Source organism: Panthera uncia, chromosome E1, assembly GCF_023721935.1.
Source record: "Panthera uncia isolate 11264 chromosome E1, Puncia_PCG_1.0, whole genome shotgun sequence".
Taxonomy (NCBI): Eukaryota; Metazoa; Chordata; class Mammalia; order Carnivora; family Felidae; genus Panthera; species Panthera uncia.
Window position 1 is genome coordinate 9,657,702 of NC_064814.1, and position 27,073 is coordinate 9,684,774.

The window sequence follows — 27,073 nt, forward strand, 5'->3', positions numbered from 1 at the left end:
AAGGAAAACATTTTAGTATTTGGTAAGTATGTATCTTTGGCCAATAATATACAACTACATGTTCCTCAAGCCAATATCTTTGGACTGCCTACGAAGTCCATGGTTCTTCTAACATTCACAAGCACTACATGGAGTATTACCTGTGTGCAGCCTTTTAAGAATAAGGCCTTGAGACCCCCACAGCCTCTCACTAGTGCTTGGATGCCATCCTTGGTTACTTGGTCACACCAGGAAATGTTTAATTGCTCCAACAGTGGACATCCCTCACTTAGGACAAAACAAAATGAAACAAACATATGACTAAACCCAATTCCAAAGGTACCAAAGTCTCATTTTATTGGCTATTTAGTCAGGGGAATGGCTACAGTCCCATGTTCTCCCCTAAGAATATATTTACTTAACATAGATTTAGAATATAGTCAACCAACAACAACAACAACAACAACAACAACAACAACAACAAAAACAACAAAGCATATTTATCAACACTTGTGGTGTTCACGTGGGACTATATCACTACAGGGGCTCTCTTAAATCCAGCTAAACTAGTAAGCACAAAGCACAATATTGTTTTTCAGATATGTTAGACTGTTATGGAGGTTTATCCTTTCCAAACATATTCTTTTTGCACTTATCACATCTTTAAAAGATCTGGAAAGTAAATGGGAATTAAGTGACCTGTTCAAGTTAACAGAGTAATTAGTGAAGAGTTTAGATTCAGATTCTTTATCAAATAATTCTATTACTTATCAAAGTAATAATGAGGACATTTACATTTTTATGTAAAAAATACAAAAGATCTATAAATTTTCCTTATCTGTGAAGTATCTGGAGTACTGCTTCCACAGGCTGAATTTAGGATATATTGTGTTCGATCTCTGCCTTATATCAAATATTAGTTTCGTCTTTCATTTCTCACTTGAACTATGGAAGAATCTCAAGTTCTAGGACATTCTTAGGAAAATGCTGCTTTAATTGTTTTATAAAACGAAGGCAGAGGATCTTGGTTCAAGTTCATTCTTCAGCATTAAATAGTGTGACTTCAGGCAAGTCACTTTAGGAAACCGGCCTGAACTCCTCTTAATCTAAGATCAGCCATAGCCCCTCCTATGTTCTCCTCAAATGGATGCACTCACTTCTATAACAGAACTTATCATACTGTTTATTTTGTCTCCCACTAGGCTCTGAGCAGCTTAAGGGCAGCAACGATACCTTATTTACTTACATCTTATGGTTAAATCACAGTACCTGGCATTAAAAAATGTTTTAAGACTTTCTTAACTATAAAGTGTCTGTCCTATCTGCCCCACAAGGTTTTGAAATAAATGAAATCATTTATGTGAAAATATTTTGTAAACTGTAAGTGTTGTTATATTATCCTATTTATCATCCTACATGGCAAATGGCCTTAAATGCATATATTCAATATTCATAAGGAAAAGTCTAGAGGAAGTCATATTTTTAGATTACTTACACTCAACTAAATCTACATTTAATAGCTTAATTTTTACTATTCATGAACATAACCAATACATGGGGCTATAATTATTTATAACAGGCTGATAAAATAGTAAACTTACAAAGAGAATGAGCATTTCACCTTCCTTTTAAGGTACATTTTCTGTAATGTACTTTAAAAATACATTAACATTAAAACAAAACTTATCAAGCGCTTACTGTATGCCAGAAACTCTAAGCGCTTTATATATATTAGGTTGAACTACATGAGGCCGTCATTTTTATAAGACAAAAGTTGTTAAATACTGGCAACTTTACACGATTTGGCCTAATACTATCAAATAATAATAATACTGTTTAATCCTAACAGCACTATGAGATAGAAAGGAACAACTCAGGAGGGTTATATTTGTTTGAAGTACTTGGTTAATCACCTGGCTCCAGAGTGCTGCTTTAATCACTAAGCCACTAAGCTATAATGATATGTGGCATTTGGGGGGGGGGGGGATCAAGCCCTCATAAAAATCAAATCATTCATGTAGAAGTTGTGCCAGTCTGTTCAGAAATCCTAGTTACCTCTAGTCATTTCACCTGGATGTGTCCTGTAATTTGGGCAAGTGATAAAACAAAAAATCTATTCTGAACTATAGTACATATCCATAAAACATAGTTTCCTTCAATTCCAACTTTAATTCAGTTATTTGAAATAAAAAATAAGTATATTTGTTCTGATTATTGGACATTCTTGGTAGAAGACATTTACCTCAGAGCCTTAAGAGACATGTTTGTTATTGATGTACAGGAAGCCAAGTCAAGGTGCCTGAGTTTGGAACAGAACTTGCTAAGGCTAGTACATGTACTGAAAAATGGAAAAAGGAGAAAATAATGAATAAACAAATAGGAACGCATCTTTAGTCAATCATGCACGATTCTCATTAAACATGTGTCTGTACATAAGAACTATAAAATTTCCATACCCCAAATAAAAGCAGCTGTAAATCCTGGGATCTTTCATGCTGAGGAAGAGGCAGGTGTCATTCGCAAAGAAGAAAGGCTGTGCTGTGTATGAGCGTTTGCATGAGGGGATCATGGTGCTTGATTCTCATTTGGAAATGTTTAACAGCAAACTACTCTGTGCTGATAAGAGACCTATGTGCATTTTGCAAATACAGAAATACCAGAAAGCTAGCTAGTACTTGCTAGCAAGTGGTGCAACATGAAGACTGAAAGCTCTGTCTCTGCTCTTTCACTTAAATCTCTGCTTAAGATAACCTTTTACGTGGCAGTATGAAATGGTTGGATTTTTGCAACTGTAAAGGACCAGTATTGGGGTCAAACAAGCTAAGTTATGTAATATTATTACCTACTTGCCTTCATGATTTTTTTAAAAAGTAATCTCTTCCCTCAATGTGGGGCTTGACCTCATGACCCTCAGATCAAGAGTCACATGTTCCACTGACTGACCAGCCAGGTGCCCCTTTATGAATTTCTTTCCCCACCCCCCCTTTATGAATTTCTTAAAGGCTCTTTTTCCACAGTAGTCAAGTTCTCAGTTTAATTTTTCTAACTTCTTATGGAAAATTTCAAATATACACAAGAGTGAATACAGAATGCACTTGTACCATCGTTAAGCTTTGATATTTATTAACATTCTACTATTTCTATTTCATCTATTTTCCTCTGCTTTTTGCTTCAGTATTTTAAAGCAAATCCCAGGGGCGCCTGGGTGGCTCAGTCGGTTAAGCGTCTGACTTCGGCTCAGGTCATGATCTCACGGTCTGTGAGTTTGAGCCCCTCATCGGGCTCTGTGCTGACAGCTCAGAGCCTGGAGCCGTTTCAGATTCTGTGTCTCCCTCTCTCTTTGACCCTTCCCTGTTCATGCTGTCTCTCTCTGTCTCAAAAATAAATAAACGTTAAAAAAAATTAAAAAATTAAAGCAAATCCCAGACATACTATTTCACCTATAAATATTTCAGGACATCTTTCTAACGGATAATGACTTTAATTCCTTAATATCTGATAACCTGACTGTCCAAGTTTCCCTAATTGTCTTATAAATGCCTTCGTCAACGTGACCTGTTCAAATTAGGACCCAAATAAGAGTTGTACATTCTATTTGGCAGATATGTGTCTTAGGTCTTTGTATGGACCTATGTTTCCATTTTTTCCGGGTAGATGCCTAGGATTAGCATTGCTAGGTCCTACACTATGTTTATGTTTGACTTTTTAAGAAACCACCACACTATTTTCCAAAGTGGCTGTACTATTTTACATTCCTACCAGCAATGCATGAATGCCCCAGTTTCTCCACATCTTTGCCAATACTTGGCATTCTCTTTTTCATTATAGTCATGTTAGGGGGGTATGGATTGTAATCCCACTGTGGTTTTATTGTGCAATTGTGCAACAAACACCCTTTCTTGTGCTTATTAGCCATTCATCTCTTTCCTTGGTGAAAATCTACCCAAGTGTTTAGCCCAATCTTTAACTGGATTGCCTATTATTGATTGTAAGAGTTCTCTGTATACTTTTAATACAGGTGTTTAATTTCTTTCAGTAATGTTTTGCTGTTTTCAAGCACTTCTTTTAGAATTATGTTATCTGTGAATAAACACGGTTTACTTCTTTCCTGTCAGTTTTCTTCCTCCCTCTCTCCCTCCCTTTCTTTCTTTCTTTCTTTCTTTCTTTTTCTTTCTTTCTTGTTCTTCTTTCAAGCTTACTGCATTGGCTAGAATCTCCAACAGAATGTTGGCAGAAATGGTGACATGGAACATCTTTACCTTGGTCTTGACCTTAGGGTAAAGTCTTTCATCATTAAGTATGATGTTAGCAGCAGGTTTTTCATAGATGGTTTTGACCAGATTGAGTAAACTCCCTTCTATTTCTAGTTTGTTGAGAATTTTTTTATCACAAATAGGTGTTGGATTTGCCATGTATTTTTTTTCTGTATCCGATGATGTATTAATTATCTACTCTTACTTAACAAATTACTCCCCAAACTGAGCAGCTTAAAACAACATTTATTATCGCATGGTTTTTGTGGGTCAGGAATACAGGCACAGGCAGCTTTAGCAGGGTGCCTCTGACTCAGGATGTCTCACAGGCTGCAATTAAGGTCTTGGTCACAGTTGCATTCATCTCAAAGGTTAACTGGGTGCAAATTCCCTTCCAAGCTTATTTTAGGTGGCTGTTGGCAGACCTCAGCAGATCCAATTCCAAGCTCACTCATTTGGTTTTTGATAGGTTTCAGGTCCTTGCTGGCTGCTGGCCACACCTTAAGTTCCTTGCTACATGGACCTCTCCACAGAGCTACTCACAACAGGGCAGGCTGCTTCCTCCAGAGCCACAGCCCTGAGAGAAAGCAGAGCAAGACAGAATCACAGTCTTTGGTACTTAACCTCCAAAGTGACATCCAATCTCTTTTGCAATATTCTATTGTTAGAAATGAGTCACTAGGTCCAGTCCACGTTCATGGGGAAAGATTACATAAGGGTGTGAGTACTAGGAGTCAGGGGTTATTTGGGGGCCATGTTAGAGGCCACCACACACTGAGATGATCATGTAGTTCCTGTCCTTTATTCCAAGGGGCAGTAAATCTCACTAGCTGCCCGTTTTTATATGGCTCACAAGTCAAGAATGGTTTTGATGTTTTCAAAGGGTTGAAAAAAATTTTTTAAAGATCTTGTGACATGTGAAACTTACATGAAATTCAAATCTCATTGTACAGAAATAAAGCTTTATTGGAGCACACTTATGCTTAATTGTTTATGTATACTCTACGGCTGCCTTTGTAAAACATATTGGCAGGGTTGGGTGCTGTGACAGAGACTGTATGGCCAATGAAGCCCTAAAAATATTTACTTATCTGGCCCTGTTCAGAAAGTCTACTGACCTCTACTTTATTCTACTAATTATTATGAGATATTATATTTAATTGATTTTCAGATATTAAGCCACACTTGTATTTCTGGGATAAATCCTGCTTGGTTATGATTCCAAATCCTTTCTTATGTTGCGGGATTTAGTTTGCTAAAATTCTGTCAGGTATTTTTGTGGCTCTGTTTCTGAGAAAGAACAATTAGTAGATTTCCTTTTATTGTGATGTCTTTGGTATCAGAAAAATACTGGCCTCATAAAATGAGTTATGAAATACTTCCTATTTCATTTTATGAATCAGTTTGAAAACTGCTATTTCTTCTGTAAATATTTTTTAATGTTTATTTTTTTATTTATTTTGGGGGGTGGAGGAAGGAGAAGGAGAGAAGGAGAGAGGGAGAGAGAATCCCAAGCAGTCTCCACGATTAGCATGGAACCCAACGTGGGGCTAGATCTCACCACTGTGAGACCATGACCTAAGCCGAAATCAAGAATCAGATGCTTAACCAAATGAGCCATCCAGGTGCCCGTCTTCTTTAAATATTTGATGGAATTCACCAGTGAAGACATCTGGGCCTGGGCTTTTCTTTATGGGATTCTTTTCAATTATTCACTGAACTTGTTACTGATCTATTCAGATTGTCTTAATCTGTCTTTCGGGTAAAATATTTAGTGCTCTCCTTGATAATCTAGGTCTTCTCTTTTATTTTCTTCGTCTGAGTCTGTCAATTTGGGGTTTTTTTCCTCCCAAGAAACCAGCTTTTGGTTTCAGTACTGTTTTTGTTTCCTATTTTGTTGATATCTAATTTTTTAAAAAGTAATCTCTGTACTCAACGTGGGGCTTGAACTCACCACCCCGAGGTCAAGAGTCACATGCTCTATCAACTGAGCCAGCGATGAACCCCTAGATCCTCTATTTTAAACCTTTCTTTTCTAACATAAGCATTTGAAACTACATTCTTCTCTAAAGTATTGCCTTTGGAATAGCCCACAAGTTTCAAACATTATGTTTTCATTATCACACAGCAAAACATATTTTCTAGTTTTCTTTGTAATCTATTCTTGGACCTATGTTACTTTTTTTTTTTTTCCAATATATGAAATTTATTGTCAAATTGGTTTCCATACAACACCCAGTGCTCATCCCACAAGGTGCCCTCCTCAATACCCATCACCCACCCTCCCCTCCCTCCCACCCTCCATCTACCCTCAGTTTGTTCTCAGTTTTTAAGAGTCTCTTATGCTTTGGCTCTCTCCCACTCTAACCTTTTTTTTTTTTTTCTTCCCCTCCCCCATGGACTTCTGTTAAGTTTCTCAGGATCCACATAAGAGTGAAAACATATGGTATCTGTCTTTCTCTGTATGGCTTATTTCACTTAGCATCACACTCTCCAGTTCCATCCACGTTGCTACAAAGGGCCATATTTCATTCTTTCTCATTGCCACGTAGTACTCCATTGTGTATATAAACCTAAATGTCCATCAACTGATGAATGGATAAAGAAATTGTGGACCCATGTTATTCTGAAGGATAATATTTAACTTTCAAAATTTCAAGAAATGTTACTCATTTCTACTTTAATTCTGTTGAGGACATGGCACTACACTCACTATGATTTCAATCCTAAATTCACTGAAAAATTTTTTATGGTCCATTATTTGGTGTGTCTCACTAAATATTCTAAGTGCACTTGAAAAGAACACTTACTCTGATGCTTTCTGGTATAGCATTCTGTTTAAGTGTCAATTAGGACAAGTTCATTGACACTGTTGCTCAAGTCTTCTAGAGCTTTACTGTTTTTTGGTCTACTTGATTTGTCATTTACTTTCTAGTATCTTTTCCATCTACACTTTTCCTGAAGTTTACATCATCTCATGTTACTAACCATTCCAAGTTTCCTGTGATTAGTGATTGTAATAGTATATCCTCTCTCATGCTTTTACTTCAATCTCCATATTATCTTTAAGTTTTTGCACAAATTCTTGAGCATGTTTGTACTTGCTATTTTTAAACCCTTTTTATTGGTCAATTTTATAACCTCTGTCATTTCTGGACCTGTTACTATTGACTGGTTTTTCTTCTGGTATCATTTCATGCTTTTTTGCATGTCTTGTAATTTTCATTGAATGCTGGAAATTCTGTATGCTGAGTGTCTAGGCTTTGTTGTCTTTATTTTTAAAGTTTATTTATTTTGAGAGAGACAGAGGGAGAGAGGGAGAGAGCATTCCAATGCAGGGCTTGATCTCACAACCATGAGATCATGACCTGAGCCAAAATCAAGGGCTGGACACTTAACCACTGAGCTACCCAGGCACCCCATGCTTTGTTGTCTTCTTTAAAGGAATGTCAACTTGGCAGGCAGCTAAATTAGGTATGGATCAATTTGACCCTGAATTTTTTCTTTTAACCTTTACTGGGACAGGTCCAGTCTAGCTTTACTACAAAGGCGTGACCTTTCTGAAGTCTCTATTAAATACCCCAAGGTATTCAATGAACATTCTTCATTTTGAACTTCTCTCAGCCTTACCTAAGCTCTGGCAATTTCTCAGTTTACAGTTTCCTGGTAATTGTTCCTTCCTTTTAGATGTTTTCTACCCAGCTTCGTGGGGTCTCAATACGTCCATTTATAGCTTACTATTCAGCCAGATCAATGTAGATTTCTGTAGCCTTTTTGAGTAGTTCTCCCATCTTAAGATAAAAATTCCAGCCACTTTTGTCTTCCTGAACTCTGATCTCTTATTCTTCAAATCAGCCAGAACCTTATTCTCCGTTTGGGTTCTTTCTCCTTATACCATCATCTGGAAAACACCACCAGGCAGAAAGCCAGGGTGGTCATAGGGCCCACCTAATTGCTCAGTCCTGTGCTGCATATTGTCCAACATCTGAAACTGGTTCTTTGATATGTTTTGTACAGTTTTACAGTTGTTTATGGCAGGAGGGCATTTATTGTCATGGCAGAAGCAGAAGTCTCCATTTTTGCTTTTTAAAGTTTGTGTCTTTTTTCTTATATATGATGCTTAAAATATTGTGTTTCTGAAGTCACTAGAAGCAGCAAAAATCTGAACTGGCCAGTGGTTATTTGATGATTTTAAGATATTAAGTTTTTTTATAGGAGTGATAAAATTAACATGCTTATGTTAAAAGCTTTTATCTTTTAGAAATATATGCTTACAGATTAAAATAATATGATGTCTAGGACTTTTTTCAAAGTAAGAAAAATTTGGGGATATAGATGACACAAGACTGACCATCAAGTGGTAATTTCTCAATTATCAATTTGAAGGTGGGTGATGTGTTCAGTACACTGTTTTGTCTACTTTGGTATATATTTAAAACTTTCATAAGAAATAAAAGTCAGTCAGAGCGCTGGAGTGGCTCAATCGGTTAAGCATTTATCTGACTCTTGATTTTGGCTCAGGTCATGATTGTACAGTTCACTTTGTGGGTTTGAGCCCTGCATTGGGCTCTGCATGGAGTGTAGAGCCTGCTTGGGATTCTCTCTCTGTCTGCCCCTCTCCACTGTGCTCTCTTTGTCTCTCTCTCAAAATAAATAAATAAAACTTAAAAAAAAAAAAAAAAAAGAGGGGTGCCTGGGTGGCTCAATCAGTTAGGCATCCAACTTCAGCTCAGGTCATCTCACGGCTTGTGAGTTCAAGTACCACTGTCGACACACAGACCATATGTCTCCCTCTTTCTCTGCCCCTCCCAGCTTGTGCACTCTCTCAAAAATAAATAAACATTAAAAAAAAAAAAACCAAAAAACTTATTGCTTCTTGGCCTTTAGGCTAAAATCAAGTGTAAAAAAAAAAAACACCTTAAAAAAAAGAAATCAAAAGTCAGTAGAAGTAATTTCTCTCTGTGTGGTTATAGCTCCAACTTGATATGATTGGGTTCATGTGTTTTATTTTGTTTTCAATTTTTAGGGACTGCTTTGATTTCTTTTTGACTTAATTCATATTTTAATTATGTATGTAAAACATTTACATAGCTATTAAAGGAAAACTACAAAACCTGATACTTCAGAGTCTTCCTTTCATCCCTGTCTCTGTGTTTATTCTCTTACCCACAGGTGACCATTTTTACTCATTTTTATAATCTTTAAATTGTTTCTTTTTGAAATATAAGTAAACACGGGTATTTACTGGCTCTGCAAAAAGTATCTTATACAAACTCCTCTGCAGTTTGCTTCCTTAACTTAAACAGTATGTCCTAGAGATCATTCCAGAATACTATATACTCTCCTCATTCCTTTGATTTAACAGTCCTCTACTGATTGATATTTGGGTTCTTTCCCATATTTTGCTATTGAAAATAATGTAGTATTTGTTATTACAAACAGTAAAAATGAATAGCTTTGCACATAAATTGTACTACATTTTTGTCAGTTTATCTTTGGTATATAGAATCGATTCTTAGAAAATTATTCTTAGTGTAAATTATATGTCACTTTTATTTTTACCAAAGTAGCCAAAATTTCAATCTCTGAATATTAAGTATTCAAAAGAAAAAAATAAACAAGTAATTTATCTAAAGTAAACGGAGGGCTACTGGTATAAAGTCATGGTTGGGGGAGGAGTTAGATATGTTACTCATGTTAAAGGTCAAATCAATCCACAGAAATAACACTTGTTAGAATAACCACAGAATAACCATAGTTTTTGTCTTTCAGACATTTTTTTTTAGTAAAAGTTAACAATGTTGTGACCTCAAAGAAAGTACTAAAATAAACAATCTGTACCCTCTGTTTCAATTCTAAAGATCCCATCTCTTTCATGAGGCCTTTCCGAACAGGAACATTCACTAAATAATCCTGGCCCCCTCCCTGTATAAACATGTTTCCTCAATGGCTTCACTTCATCTCATAACAGGCAACAATTTCCCTATATAATATTTAAATGTTATTTGATACATATCATCACCAATAGATAACCTGGGACTGAATTGGGCAGGGCAGGGCAGGGGCTGAATGTTTTTTATGTCTACCTTCCACATCTATTAGGTCTGTGACAGTAAGCTCTCAAGGATGAACAACTGTTTTATTCCATTTATACTGTACCTGACACAGACATAGCACATTTAAAGGATCATTTAACAAATGCTCTCAGTATCGATGATCACAAGTTGTTTCATACGTATTTAAGATTTTCTATCTTTTTACAGAATTATTGGTTTACTCTGCCTTTTGAATGAAAGCTACTAGTATCTTCTTGAAACACAAGTAGTCCTAGTAATTTCTAGTATTAGTATCCCTACTGCATACACACGGACTCCAATTTTTAAGTTTCACTTTAAATATCAAGATAGGATTTGGGTCAGATTCGAAAACTAGTTTCTTATGCCATTTCTATTTTAATGTTTTCTCCTTTCAAAATATCTTTCCTCTGTAAGGTCAAAATGAAATTTGCTAAATATATTTAATGGCCCACATTTAAAGCTAGCATAGGCAGGAAACAAGGGGCTATGATTCACCCCTCTAAAACATAAAATACTTACGCATCTGTAGTCTTCGTACACCCATTTAGATTCAGTACTTCAATGTTCCTACAATTTTGTGCAAAGGTCCTTTACAGGGAAGAAAGTTAAAGGTTTGAAACAAAATAGCCACAATTTTAAGCATTACAAAAAATAATAAAAGATATTATTGGTAATATTGGATGTTGATACAAAAGTAACTCACAATTATGAAAATAAATTCATTTTCAACCACAAACTTTTATTTTTATTTTTTTTTAACACGAAATTTATTGTCAAATTGGTTTCCATACAACACCCAGTGCTCATCCCAAAAGGTGCCCTCCTCAATACCCATCACCCACCCTCCCCTCCCTCTCACCCCCCATCTACCCTCAGTTTGTTCTCAGTTTTTAAGAGTCTCTTATGCTTTGGCTCTCTCCCTCTCTAACCTCTTTTTTTTTTTTCTTCCCCTCCCCCATGGACTTCTGTTAAGTTTCTCAGGATCCACATAAGAGTGAAAACACATGGTATCTGTCTTTCTCTGTATGACTTATTTCACTTAGCATCACACTCTCCAGTTCCATCCACGTTGCTACAAAGGGCCATATTTCATTCTTTCTCATTGCCACGTAGTATTCCATTGTGTATATAAACCACAAATTCTTTATCCATTCGTCAGTTGATGGACATTTAGGCTCTTTCCACAATTTGGCTATTGTTGAGAGTGCTGCTATAAACACTGGGGTACAAGTGCCCCTATGCATCAGCACTCCTGTATCCCTTGGGTAAATTCCTAGCAGTGCTATTGCTGGGTCATAGGGTAGCTCTATTTTTAATTTTTTGAGAAACCTCCACACTGTTTTTCAGAGTGGCTGCACCAGTTTGCATTCCCACCAACAGTGCAGGAGGCTTCCCATTTCTCCACATCCTCTCCAGCATCTATAGTCTCCTGATTTGTTCATTTTGGCCACTCTGACTGGCATGAGGTGATATCTGAGTGTGGTTTTGATTTGTATTTCCCTGATGAGGAGCGACACTGAGCATCTTTTCATGTGCCTGTTGGCCATCTGGATGTCTTCTTTAGAGAAGTGTCTATTCATGTTTTCTGCTCATTTCTTCACTGGATTATTTGTTTTTCGGGTAACCACAAACTTTTAAACATTGATCTTTTTGTTGACCAAGGTTACAATTACCCTACCTTTGAGTTAACAAATTAAGAACAATTTTTACTCAAGACTCCAAAAGAATCATTTATGATATGAGGAATCTGGCTTTTGGCAGGAGGTATTTGTTCTTGTTTTATTCTCAAAACCATACATCCCAGTACTGGATATTTTTGTGCTATAAATAATATGTGTATGTTTGGCTTCAGAATAGCTTAAGAATACACAAAATTACTTTAGCTTTTTCTGGGTGAGATGGTGCTGTTCTTTACTTATTCAAGAAGATCAGTTAATAGTCATGTTCTTACCTTAATGCATTGTCTCCTACTCCAAGACACCCACGAAGACTTAACTTTCGTAAAAAGCCCCCACATCGTTTTGAAATATTCTCCACTACCCGGCCCTGTACAGAAAAAACAGGTAAACAAAAATAAGCCACCACATTGTTTTTGAAGAGAACACATCATTTTTAATAATCTATAAACAAAGGCTTCTACTTGATTTAAAAACTTAATTAATTCAATAAAGAAATGTCAACTTATTTGAGAAAGCTTTCCTGATTAACTTATCTACCCCAAACAGGCTCAAACCCTATTTGTTTATTTTGTTCAATTTGTAAGGCACTCTCTAGTTGAGGAAATGGTTCTCTGTAGTTCTGTAGTTTTATGCCACTATGTTAATGTAGGCTGCTCTACTGGTCAAACTGCAGCTACTGAAGGACATTAGCTTCCTTGATTATTTCTGAATCCTCTCCAAAGTGTTACTAGAGTACTCTGAACACAGCAGAGACTCAATGGACACTTATCAAAAGCTTGCTGAATGATTCTCTGGGCCATGTTGCTTTAAACATTTATATCCATGAAGAGTAGACAACTGTGAAAAATATAAGAATCCTGCATAATGTCAGTGGCTATTATTTTAAAAGCACTTTCTGTAGAAATGGAACGTTCTGTGTATAACGGTAAATTCATGTGAGGCTTTTTAAAAGCTTTTTTTTTCTATTTTTTTTTAAATGTTTATTTTTGAGAGACAGAGTGGTCAGGGCAGAGGGAGAGGGGGAGACACAGAATCCAAAGCAGGCTCCAGGCTCTGAGCTGTCAACACAGAGCCCAACGCAGGGCCTGAACTCATAAACCTTGATATCATGACCCGAGAGAAGTCAGATGCTTAACCGACTAAGCCACCCAGGCACCCCTTTTTTCTATTTTTTTAAGTGCTTGCTTGCTTATTTATTTATTTATTTATTTATTTATTGAGAGAGAGAGAGAGAGAGAGAGAGAAAGCTTGAATGGCAGAGGAAGAGGGAGAGAAAAGTACAGAGCCTGCTATGGGACTCGATCATACAAACTGTGAGATCATGACCTGAGCTGAAAGCAAGAGTCGGACACTTAACTGACTGAGTCATTCAGGTGCCCCTAAAAACTTCTTATATGGATCCACAAGTTTCACTGCAACTTATAAAAAAAATTTTTTTTAATCTAAATCTAAATCTTATTTTATTCTTATAACAAATTAGGAAGCTATTATTTCTCCTGACAAGAAAACCAAGGACCACCGAGCTCAGGTTCATGTTAAGATAATTTTAAGCTTAAGCCATTATCCTTCTCCAGTTTAGAGATAATAGGCTATACTAAGATGAAATACAGGGGAAAAGTGAGAAGGGGAAAATAATTCATTAAATGATTTGGCTTTATTCTTTTTTTGTTCTCCACAAAAACTGTCTGTAGGCTCCCAAAAAACCAAAATGCTCATCTCAAGAAGAATTTATGCAAATATCATCCCCCAACAAACTGTTAAGTCTACTCATTCTTCAATAAGAAAATATAAAAAGACTTCCTTACAATGAGCAAATGTGTTCACATTTCCACCACAAAAATAAAAACAAAAAATTGTAGTCCTATTAATACTAAATAACTTAGTATTCTATAAGTAAAATAGTTCTGCTTATTCTCAAAAACTGAGCAAGCTGTTGGGAACATTGCAAGTTCCCATGAAGTTCAGATGCACTGAAATTAATAGTTTCTCTCTCCAGGGAAAGGAGATTTATATGGTTGGGGCTAATCTGTTCCATGCTGTAATTACATTCTAACATGAGAAATGGGGCCACACACCACATAATTATACCTCAATATCCCTCTGGAAATCAAACAGGTCAATTCGCTGCCAGTTACTGCCATCCAGAGCCAGAACATTCCAGGCCTGTTTTGAAGAAAAAGAGACAAAATGAGCAGAAGCTCAAGGGGGGAAATCAACAATATGCAAGTTCACAATTCAAACTAATGATTGAAATTGACCAAAAAATTTCTCAGCACCCCTCCATCCCACGCCCACCACCATTAACTCCCAAAAGGTCTGTCCTATTTCTGATTCATAGTTTACCCAATTAGATTATCTCAAAAATGAGTGGGTATAGAAACTAGCAGCTGGGGTGGGGTGGGAGGTTGGGGGGAGCTGGGAAAGGACAGGTTGTGATAAGTATCCTAATCAGAAACTCTTTTTCTAACTGGAAGATTTAGTTTCTAATTTGTGTGGATCATTCCGTATTTTAATGAGAAAGCCTTTAAAAGTTTTCCCTATTAAAGTATAAACAAAAGTCTTAGTATTGTTGAGTTATAAACTTAGCATATCACCTCTTACTGGAACACACTGAAACAGAGTCAATACTGAGATACAAGAAAGGAAACTGTGCATGACAGGTTCCTTTCTAGAGTCCCCCTTTTTTTTTTTTAAGTTTATTTATTTATTTTGACAAAGCAAGTGAGCAGGGGAGGAGCAGAGAGAGGGAGAGAGAGAATCCTAAGCAGGCCTAAGCAGGGCTAGATTCCATGATGGGGGGGTGGGGGGCAGGGGAGGGAGAGGGCGACAGAGGATCCAAAGCAGCTTCTGCACTGACAGCAGAAAGCCTGTGGGGCTTGAACTCACGAACCATGAGATCATGACCTAAGCCAAAGTTGGAAGCTTAACTGACTGTGCCACTCAGGCACCCCTAGAATCTTTTTTTAAAAGAACAAATTCATTAACTACTTAAAGTACAGAGAACAACAGGATAACTACTGATGTGCCAAGTCTCCATTTAATGAAAATTGGTGTTGTGCTTTCCTTTAAGTTAAAACATAATAGGGAAGAGAAACCTACAAATGAGAACAATTAAAATTCACTCAAATCAACATTTGTGACATGAGACCCTGTAACTAAACATGTTTAGACACTGGCCTGGGTATTTTGTTTCTCAATGATGACCTCAGCTTCATACAGAGATATTAAGGAAACCCTATTCATTTGTACCAGCCATGTCTAAAGCAACCACTCAAGTACAGGGGACAAAAAAGTCACGAAGAGAAAACATCAGAGTACTGCTGATGGTTTCCAAAGTAGCTGATACACAGATTTAGTAGGTTTTTATGATGCAGAATTACATTAAAGTTAGCAAGACACCGTGAATTTTTGATGGTAAGTTTTATGGGTTATTTTGAGGGAAGTAGTGTTGGTTATTTGAAAACCTGCACACACCTACAAAGATAAAAACCATACTTTATAATAGAACCGTGTTATATATCCAGCACCTAGGATTGTATCTGATACACAGTAGTTTCTCAGTGTTTATTAACCGAAAAAGCAAAAAGCCATTTCCAGCTTATAAAAAAAAGATGAGTGCAGGTGTTCATTCATTTTAAGTTAATCATTATATATCTGTATTACAAAAGAGAGTTGAATGGTTCATAAAACAAATTTCCCATAACACAACACAGAATCCACTCTATATTAGTAGCAGCCAGAAAGATTATGACGTTTCAGTTTTGTCAAACAATGTCAATTAACAAAAATAGATAATTAAGTGAAATAAAAAACTTAGAGAATGCCCTATAGTTTTTTAACAAATTAATTTCTAACTATTATCTTTTGATAATATGAGAAACTGAAAACAATTGATAATTGAAAGTAATATGGGGGAAAAAATGAGAATTAGATTCTCAAGAGCCTCTGTGTGTGGGATGTGTGTGTGTGTGTGTGTGTGTGTGTGTATAAAATGAATTAGGAAAACTTAATGAAACACTATTTTGTTATAATTCAGAGGAGAGCCTAACCTTTTGATTTGCATGTATAATACTTTTTCCCTGAAAATGTTTCCTGTTTACATTACACAAATAGTCAAGAGTTCCAAAAAACTGGGGAGCTTGGGTGGCTCACTTGGTTAAGTGTCTGACTCTTGATTTCAGCTCAGGTCACGATGTCAGAGTAGAGTTCAAGCCCCGCACTGAGCTCTATGCTAGCAGAGGGGAGCCTGAGATTTTCTCTCTCTCTCCCTCTCTCTCTGCCCTCCCTCCCGTCTCTCTCAGAAAAAAAAGAAAAAAAAAAAATTGGTAGAGACATATAGTAGAATCTTACTATAGAATTACATGGGTTTGGGAATGCCATGGATGAAATAACATTCTCTGAAACATACAACATCTAAAGTAAATGATCTGCCTACTACAGATCTCCCCCATAATCAAATCAATCATTCTTACCCTGGAGACCTGAGCACAGCGACACAAGGTAACAACATCCAGAAAAGAAAATATCCTAAAAAGAGAGGGAGACAAGCTTTATTATATGATAAATTTCTCTTGATTTTTACCTATAAATAACTTGGCTATGTTAATACATGCACGAAAAGAGAGAAGTTCTTTTGAACAAACACAAAAGCTGGAGCAACTTACAACTTAATACTGCCCGTATAAAACGCTGGGCAATCTTTTACTTGAGAATGTACGTACAAGTACCATACAAGTTCAATTACTTACATCAAGGGATGATAAAATATTTCTAGCTGCTATAATTTGTTAAAAGCAAAAAAATAATTTTCACACTTCTGGCTATCCAAAAGAGGGCTAGGGGAGGGATAACTTTATAAAGAATTTTATGGTTATGAGGGAAAAAAGATTAAATAATAGAGTAACTCTTAAAAATTAGTGACTATAAAATGTTAAATCTCTAATTCTAATTTAGGAAATTATAAATCTCATTTACCACATTAATGTCAAGAAACACTGCCTAGAATTTTACTCAGTCTTACAGAGGTTAAATATTTATTTTGAAGCATTGTTATTGGAAATAATTGATTTGCTTAAAGTGTGGTGACTCCCTACACTACACTACACTACACTAGAAGCCACCTGTAAAAACAGGTCAGAGCATCCTGGCAATAAATGCAAGGGTTGTGTCTTTTTAAAGCCCTCCTTACTCATGAGCACCTGTAAAGGTCATTTTAATCTGAATAATAAGCTAAACTCTTTTGCAAGTGGCAACAAGTGTAATATAGTATATGCTTTAAAGGTTTAAGTAAATTAAAGTTAATTTTGCTTTAAGAATTTTATAAATTCTCTGGGCACCTGGGGGGGCTCTGTCAGCAATATTTCATGCATATCGTAATCTTATATGTAAATCAGTATGTCAGCTATAACGCTGGAATCCATTTTATTTTTATTCATTAAATTTGTCTCCAGAGTACTTGAGATGGCTTGGATCAGGAGCAAATAATAATAAATACAAATAAACTATGAGGACCATGAAAAATATTTTTTAAAGTAGAAAACCAAAGCCAGAAAGGAAACAGATGTGCCCTTGGAAGAGTTTACATAGTTGCTATAGAGGAGTCTCACATTTAGTTTTAAATTTCTTGGTAGCATAAACAAAATAATATTCTAAACAGAAAAGAAGAAACATATACATTATACCATAAAATCAGAGCTCTTTCTAGCACTACTTTTTTTTTTTTAAGAATTTTTTTAAATGTTTATTTAATTTTGTAAGAGACACAAAATATGAGTGGGGGAGGGGCAGAGAGAGAGGGAGACACAGAATTCGAAGCAGGCTCCAGGCTCTGAGCTGTCAGCACAGAGCCCGATGTGGGGCTCTAACTCACCAACTGTGAATCATGACCTGAGCCAAATTGGGACACTTAACCAACTGAGTCTCCAGGCGCCTCTCTAGCACTACTTTCTAAGAGAAATTTCTCAAAGGAGTCTACTTAGATTTGGTGGATAAAGTCCCAAAGCAAATTCAGTCACAGATTTCATATGGTCACATCTTGTAGCACCTTTCTAATAGTTAAAAACAAAATAATAGTATATAAAAATGCATGCTTCTGACAGTCCAGTTGATCCAAGGTTGCTTTTGGCCACAAGTAATAGAAACCCTAACTGAGATGGGCTTAAACCGTAAGGGAGGTTATTTCATATAAAAGGAAATACAAAGAACAGGCTGCCTGCATCTCAAGGTTAATTGATTTAGGGGATCCACAATGTCATCAGCAATTTTCTGTTTATTCTGCTAGGAACAGCATCAGCTTGGTCCTAAAAGCTCTTTTCTTTATAGGCACAGGATGGATACCAGCAAATACTGGATCAACATGTGTTTGTTCACTCTGAGGGGAGAGATAGGCAGGCATTTATACTGCAATAAAGCCTCTTCTCAGGTCTCATTAGCCTAAATTGGCGTAGGCCTTAACCAATCACTGTGACAGGTTTAGACTAATTAACTGGGCTGAAGTGGATGCTAGAAAGTCAATTACAGTGCCCACCACAGACAGAATATAGCATACTTAAAGGAATCATGAATGTCCTTCAGACAATCTTCTATAAATATCACTTCTCTTAAGTTTTCATAAGATTAGCACAAGGATTATATTTCTTATAAGGTCCTACAACTGAAATATCCTTAGTTGTGGATTGATGATTGATCCCTGTACTTCAAATCAGTGAACAGGTATATCTGTCATCCTTTGATGGAAAATAAAAGGCCTAACCATGACTTCACCCCAATAAAGCACCACCCTAACTTTTGCACTGAGTTTTATTTCCTCAAGACAAAATTATAAGTTATTTCCAGCATGTCAACAAATGGTTAATGAATTGCTCAAAATTCTATACCACAGAGCATAGCTAAGATGACTTTTGTTTGGAAAATGTTCATAGAAGGTGATATGGCCAGTTGCTCAACATAGTAAAAAAAAAAAAAAAAAAAAAAAAAATCAGTCTCATTAACATTCCTATAGAGCTTTTCATTTAGACAGAACTTCCCTGGTCAACTTAGTCTAGCTAATAATTAAGCAGCTGATTACTTGTACACCTGAGGAACTCAATGGTTTAGTGTGCTACATGGGATTTCCAGATATGAATAGATTAGGTTTGCATAATTTCTAATCAGTATAATCTTGGTTAGGTAACTGTAAGTAGTTGGATAAAAGACCAGTTGTCTGATGTGTCCTCTCCAGATCTGTAACAATAAAATCATTTCAAAAACACATGAGATACTTGTTTTTCTATTCTTTACGGCCAGGGGTATGCATCTGGCTTATTTAAGAGCAGTTTTGCATTGAGATTCAAGTTAAAAAGGAGACAAAAAGCACAGCCCTAATTTCAGACGCTGAAGATGATCTGATCTTGTGGAGGTTGTGTTTGCCAACTCTGACCCACTTATTAATGTGGAATGTATGGTCTTTATGTTCACATTAATAACCAAATATGTATAGAGAGCTCTTATAGTTTAATCCGTAACAGAATCTAAACCAAAGAGTCAAAGCTCTTGTCCATGATAGCTACAGGTAACATACATTGCTTTTAGCAGAATTCTTCACAAGATCATGAATAACCAAAATGTCATAATTATACCTAAAGTCCTCTCACTTACAACAGGGGTAAAACCTGTATCTAGTAAACCTACATCTGTAGTTTGACAATAAAAGACACTAGCATACAGCTTTGATGAACCGTTCCTGCAAACTGATGGTCTCTTGTGAGGAATAAGAAGTTTGCAATTTTGAAAATGTGGTGTAGTTTCCACCAGACAGTAGACAAGTATCAGAACTTTAAATTCGGAGCAGGCCTTAACACATCATATAGCCAAAGATCTTCATCTAGTCTCTTAAAAAAAAACTTTTTTTTTTTTTAAATTTATTTATTTTGAGACAGGGGGAGAGAAAGAGAGAGAGAGCAAGCCAGGGAGGGGGGGAGACAGAGGATATGAAGCGGGCTCTGCATGGAAAGCAGAGAGCCCGGTTGTGGGGCTCGAACTCATGAACCGTGAGATCATGACCTGAGTCGAAGGCAGACACTTAACCCACTGAGCCACCCAGGTGCCCCTAAAATTTTTTTATTTTTTTAAAGGTTTTATTTATTTTTGACAGGGAGAGAGACAGAGCACAAGTTGGGGAGGGTCAGAGAGAGAGGGAGACACAGAATCGGAAACAGGCTCCAGGCTCTGAACTGTCAGAACTGAGCCCAACGCGGGGCTCAAACTCACGAACTGTGTGATCATGACCTGAGCCGAAGTCAGATGCTTTACCAACTGAGCCATCCAGGTGCCCCCAAAACCTTTATTAACAAGGGGCGCCTGGGTGGCTCAGATGATTGACTGAGCGACTCTTGATATCATCTCAGGTCATGATTTCACAGTCCAGGACTATAGAGTCCTGTGTCGGGGTCTGAGCTGACAGCACAGAGCCTGCTTAGGATTCTCTCTTTCTCTCTCTCAAAATAAATGATAAACTCAAACAAAAACAAAAACAAAACAAACACTTAGAAAAATACAGGGGCGCCTGGGTGGCTCAGTCGGTTAAGCCTCCGACTTCGGCTCAGGTCATGATCTCACGGTCCATGAGTTCGAGCCCCGTGTCGGGCTCTGTGCTGACGGCTCTGAGTCTGGAGCCTGTTTCGGATTCTGTGTCTCCCTCTCTCTCTGACCCTCCCCTGTTCGTGCTCTGTCTCTGTCTCAAAAATAAATAAATGTTAAAAAAAAAAAAAGAAAGAAAAATACAAAGTGGTAAACAAATGGCTTTCTTATCCCTGCTCTCTCAATACCCCCTGCCAAAAGCCTATTCTTCCCTCCAAAGGTAGCAGATGTATCTACTTGTATCTAGATATATAATATGTACAGTACTTAGCACGTCTTCATGTGTGCGTATTTTATATTTTTCAAAAATGAAAACATGATATAAATATGCTCCCACAACTTGTTTTTGTTTCTGTCATTTAATAATTTGACATCTTGGCGCACCTGGGTGGCTCATTTGACCATCTGACTCTGGATTTCGACTCATGTCATGATCTCACAGTTCGTGGGTTCAAACCCCATGTCGGGCTCTGTGTTGACAGCTCGGAGCTTCCTTGGGATTCTCTCTCTCTGACTCTCACCTGCTTGCACTCATGCGCACACTCTGTCTCTCTCAAGATAAATAAACTTAAAAAAATATATAATCATTGACATCTTTTTAGGTCTGCTCATGTAGCTCTACCTCATTCTTTATTTATTTTTAAGTTTTAATGTTTATTTATTTTTGAAGAGCAGAGAGACAAAGCGTGAGTGGGGTGGGGCAGAGAGAGGGAGACACAGAATCCAAAGCAGACTCTAGGCTCTGAGTTGTCAGCATAGCACAGTTCAGGGCTTGAACTCATGAGTGGTAAGATCATGATCTGAGCTAAAGTCGGAAGTTTAACCGACTGTGCCACCCAGGCATCCTCTTTACCTTATTCTTTTAAAAGGCAGCTAAGTACAATAAATAGTCCAATGACTGACTGAATATACCATAATTTATTTAAGCATTTTTACTTATGTATATTAAAACTGTTTCTAACTTTTCATAATTTCAAATAACGCTGCCATGAAAATTCTGCAAACCATTTTTACTCATATGTTTGCTTCTACAGGTTATAATATGTGTATCTCTTAAAGTACACTGTCAAATTACTCTCCAAAAAAGTTGTACCTATGGACATGCCCGTTGTATGACTTGAATTATCCAGTTATACCCTCTCCAGGACCACTCTGTGTTTTTTAACTTTTTTAATAAGAATTATGTTAAGAGGTGCTGTTCAAGGAGGCTTAGGATATTTGTCATAAGACTGTGAAGCCAAAGGAAGTTAGGAATAATTCCTTTTTACAAAACCATACTATAGGTAACCATATCCCAAAATCTACTTTCAGTATTGATTTTATCAATCAGTCCCATGCTCTCTACCAGGGATTTAGTATTAAGGACTTGGGCTTTCTTTTTTTGTACCATAATGAGTTTTATGTATAATTAGACCCTATCTTCTTCCACATGATGTCTCAGTTGTCTTTTTGTCTCTTGGTATTCTTTATCAGGAGTGGGGAAGGTGAGGTCTACTTTGTTTAAACCTGGGCAGCCTTGGGGAGCCTGGGTGGCTCAGTCAGTTGAGCATCTGACTTTGGCTCAGGTCATGATCTTACAGTTGGTGAGTTTGAGCCCCACGTCGGGCTCTGGGCTGACAGCTCAGAGCCTGGAGCCTGCTTCAGATTCTGTGTGTGTCTCTCTCTCTCTGCTCCTCCTCCACTCATGCTGTCTCTGTCTCTCAAAAATAAAAGTTAAAAAAGTTTTTTTTAATCTGGGTAGACTAAAGCCAGGCCAGTTTTTCAACAGTCTATTGAGAAGAAATGGGGAAAGACTTTAATTGAAGCAATCAAGAAGATCCTTAGACAACAGCAGACCCTTCATTCCATCTCAGTCTTCCTATCTCTTTGATCTTAACCATTCTAGCTATCAGGGCATCTGGCTGGCTCAGTCTGTACAGCACACAACTCTTGATCTCAGGGTTGTGAGTTCAAGCCCCACACTAGGCGTGGAGCCTACTTAAAAAAAAAAAAGAGTACAACACAGTGATTTGTATACATTATGAAATGCTCACCACAGTAAGTGTTGTTATCATGCGTCACTTAACCATTCTGGTTACAGACATGGGTATCTCAGAATGAGTTATGTAAAGCGTTAAAGTGTAGAGAAAAGGACCACTGTCAACATGATCTTAGGTACTTAGCCTGAAGATGATGAAAAACAGGAAGGTGCTAAGTATAATGTAGTTTATTATTCTGGCTTATTATAGCGATAACAATTTAATTTCCTCTTGATTTATGATATAGATCTATATTTATAACTCCACTGGGTTTTTTTTTCAAGTTATTTATTTTGAGAGGGGGGAGACGATGAGAGTGAGAGAGGGGCAGAGAGAGGAAGCAGAATCCCAAGCAGGCTCTGCATTGTCAATGCGGAGTCAGACACAGAGTTCGAACCTTGAACCCATCAACCATGAGCTCATGACTTGAGCTCAAAGCAAGAGTTGGACGCCCAACTGACTGAGCTACCCAGGCTCCCTGATGTTTTAAGTTAATGTTATGATATTTGGACAAGTAAATGCTTATTGTGAGCTCACCCCCCAACAAAAAAACACTGCTCTCACTAAAACCTGGCAGCCTATCCCATCAATCCTTATATTGGGTTTCTAAAGATAATTATCTTCATTGTCAAGTACGTAGAATAAATAGAAGTCAAAATTTACAAAATAATAGTAGATATTTGGATGGACTACATATGGAGTGGAAGAAGAGATTTAAGCCCTGACATAGATCACATTCATCTTACTAGGGAGCCAAATCAGGACTGGAAAGACCAAGCTCTTATATTTGTCTTCTTTCTTTCTTTTTAATGTACTGTAATGTTAAAATCCAGGTGAAAAGCTAACTCATTTGGGATCTTGATATTCAGAACCCCAGTCAGTACATTCTAACAATGGAATTAGGATTGTTAAGACACATGCTTCAGAGTCTCCTAGGTCTGCATTTGGCCTCCAGCCATGTCTGTCTATAGTGCTTTCTTTTGTGGAGAAAAGGTTACTAAAGTCTAACTAGGATCATTATCTATAAAGTTTCTCACCTATGCCCCCCTAGGCATAATATTATATTTATACAAATTGCTCAGGGATTAGTGATGTGTTTGCAGAAACATGATCTTTCAATTATGAAACTCGACATAAAGGTACCATACAGTAGATGATAGGAAAAAGCAGGGGCATTTTAGCAATTCAAAAATGTTTGTTGCATTAAATAAACTTATTGTTTTAGGAATTGAGGTACATAAGTTGGGGGTATCTATATTTATTTGGGAGTGGTTAGTAATCTGTACTGAAGAAGATGGGAGATTTATATCCACAGTGTTGTGCAGCCATAATAACTAATTTCAGGACATTTCATCATTCCCAAAAGAAACCCTGTGCCCACCAGCAGTCACTCCCCATCATCCCTCACCACAGACCCTGGCAACTTCTAACTCCATGGATCTGTCTATCCTAGATATTTCATATAAGTGGAATTATACAGCATGTGGCCTTTATGTCTGTCTTCCATGGAGAAAAACTCCAATAAAAAAAACGTAAACCATAAGACGGTGCAGCTAATTACCAAAGGATTAATTTCCCTGAATCTTAGTAAGTCTTTAAGTAAACTACTATAGTACAATGTAATGCCAGTATTTAAAACATTGAAGTATGTCTTAGTGTACTCAGTTCATAATAACAGTAAAGAATATAACCCATTTAGGGGCACCTGGGTGGCTCAGTTGGTTAAGCGGCCAACTTTGGCTCAGGTCAGGATCTTGCGGTTTGTGAGTTCAGGCCCCGTGTTGGGCTCTGTGCTGACAGCTCAGAGCCTGGAGCCTGCTTCTGATTCTGTGTCTCCCTCTTTTTCTGCCCACCCCCCAACTCTGTCTCTCAAAACTGAATAAACGCTTAAAAAAAATTAAAAAAAAAAAAAGAATATAACCCATTTAAAAATGTTTTTATTTGGGGCGCCTGGGTGGCGCAGTGGGTTAAGCGTCCAACTTCAGCCAGGTCACGATCTCGCGGTCTGTGAGTTCGAGCCCCGCGTCGGGCTCTGGGCTGATGGCTCAGAGCCTGGAGCCTGTTTCCGATTCTGTGTCTCCCTCTCTCTCTGCCCCTCCCCCGTTCATGCTCTGTCTCTCTCTGTCCCAAAAATAAATAAAAAACGTTGAAAAAAAAAATTAAAAAAAAAAATGTTTTTATTTAAGATGGTGCCATTATAATTTTGCTAAAATTTGAGGGATACTCAAGATATCTAGGATACATCTCCAACAGTTCTGAGTAGCTTAGCACGTATTGCTATTATTTCAATTATAGTCAACCTGCATGTATGAATGCATTGCTTCCATGGAAAAATCCATTCCAAGTTCAATTCAGTTATTTTTTCTTAGTATCTCCATTGTATAAAGTATTACATAAAGATTTAGAAGAATACAGTCCCCGCTTGCAAAGTAGTGAAGGAGTCAGACGTGCAAATCCTTAGAAATGCCAGGAATACTTTTCTTTATCGGCAACAGGGCAAGATTATTTTCCATCGTGAGCATGGATTGGGCTGGTTATGAGCTAGACTGTGGCAGCAGCTCAGACCAAGAAATAGATGTTCCAGTACAACTTGTTAACTTCCGACATTTGCAAAAGGGAATGTACCTTTCTTTCTTTTTTAAACATTTTTTAAAATTTATTCTTGAAGGAGAGAGAGAGAGAGAGAATGAGTGGGGGAGGAACAGAGAGAGAGAGAGAGAGAGAGAGAGAGAGAGAGAGAGTGAGTTTGAAGCAGGCTCCAGGCTCTAAGCTGTCAGCACAGAGCCCGATGTGGGGCTCGAACTCACAAACTGTGAGATCATGACCTGAGCCAAAGTCGGACGCTTAACAGACTGAGCCACCCAGCCACTCCTAAAATGTACCTTTCTTTCTAAGTCACGATATTCAACATAAGTGAACAAAGAATGGGATGATTAAGTACCGAAATAATGGGCACTGAAAACAACTCCCCTAGTTTTTTCCTAGGTGATTCCTAGGTCAGATGCATGTAAATTAGGGGTTTTGTGTTTTATGTTGTGGGTGATCCCAAATGTAATTTCTAGAGAACTAATTAAAAATAAGGAGGGTAAAATTATAACTGTAATAGAAGGAAAGAGTTTAAAATCACTTTTACCTTTTTATCTTTAAAATAAAGGTCTGTAACTCTTCTTTACAGTACCTCAATATATGTAATATTTTGTTGCAAATACAAGTTACTTCATGGTCATATTTGACTTTAGGAATAAGAAGTGGGGGCAAGGGATGGATCAGAATCACTTCAAAAAATCAGCACTGGGGTACCTGGGTGGCTCAGTAGGTTAAGTGTCCAACTTTGGCTCAGGTCATCTCATGGTTGGTGGGTTCCAGCCCTGCATCCGGCTCTGTGCTGACAGCTAGGAGCCTGGAGCCTGCTTTGGATTCTGCGTCTCCCTCTCTCGGCCCACCCCCCTGCCCCCCGCTCCCCGCTCATGCTCTGTCTCTCTCTCAAAAATAAACAAACATTTAAAAAAGATGAGCACTATAATAAAATAAAATGTATTATCTCCTTCACATTCTATCTAAGAATAGGGCAAAAGAAAACAAGTAAACAAAATCATATACAAGTACAAATCAGGAGAGAACTGTTACTAAACATTTAAAATTTTGATTCATATCTAGAAAACAGAGTTAAGATTAACAAAACAACCAATAAATTTACAAATTCAGATAATCCAGATCCTATACATACATGAAAATTATCAACAAGTCTAAAAATTTTTAAATAGACAATATGACACACACACAACCAAACTAAAATCAGCATTCAGACTTACCGTAATAGGAGTTCTTTGGGAAGTTTTTTATTGATTACAGCTTCATCACTATTTGAGAACATCTGCAAAAACAAAATCAGTTAGTGTTATTTAACATTTTATTATGTTCAACTCAAAGTTTAGAGGCAATCCTCTAAAGAGAGGGGTGGGTAAGTATAGTGGGTATAATAAGCTAAAGTCATATTTTCAGAGACTCTTTAGCCTGAAAAACATCTGAGACATTTAATTTGTTCCTTGTCTGTAGAAAAAATTAATAGCAATCGGAGGGATGACATTATGTGGCAGTTATTATTTTAAGTGTTTTTCATGTATTAATGTACTGAATCTTCGTATTATCCTTAATCTTCACTTTCCACACAAGGAAACCGAATTGCAAAAGGTCCCGTTGCTTAAAATCACATTACTGTACAGTGACCATTTAAAAGTGCCATTAGGGGCGCCTGGGTGGCGCAGTCGGTTAAGCGTCCGACTTCAGCCAGGTCACGATCTCGCGGTCCGTGAGTTCGAGTCCCACATCGGGCTCTGGGCTGATGGCTCGGAGCCTGGAGCCTGTTTCCGATTCTGTGTCTCCCTCTCTCTCTGCCCCTCCCCCGTTCATGCTATGTCTCTCTCTGTCCCAAAAATAAATAAAAAGTTGAA

At 37.3% G+C, this 27,073-nt stretch overlaps 1 protein-coding gene across 3 annotated transcripts in view; it reads right to left on the reverse strand.

The window, feature by feature from the left end:
• Positions 1–27,073, reverse strand: part of FBXL20 (F-box and leucine rich repeat protein 20) — a 95,850-nt gene that overhangs the window by 13,314 nt on the left and 55,463 nt on the right. For all 3 annotated transcript variants that reach the window (XM_049635921.1, XM_049635922.1, XM_049635923.1), the window contains 7 exons: positions 26,435–26,496; positions 16,461–16,515; positions 14,077–14,151; positions 12,261–12,355; positions 10,829–10,897; positions 2,222–2,317; positions 141–267 (listed from right to left, as the gene is read on the reverse strand). In XM_049635921.1, coding sequence (XP_049491878.1) covers positions 141–267; positions 2,222–2,317; positions 10,829–10,897; positions 12,261–12,355; positions 14,077–14,151; positions 16,461–16,515; positions 26,435–26,496 — 579 coding nt within the window. The remainder of the gene's footprint in view (positions 1–140; positions 268–2,221; positions 2,318–10,828; positions 10,898–12,260; positions 12,356–14,076; positions 14,152–16,460; positions 16,516–26,434; positions 26,497–27,073) is intronic.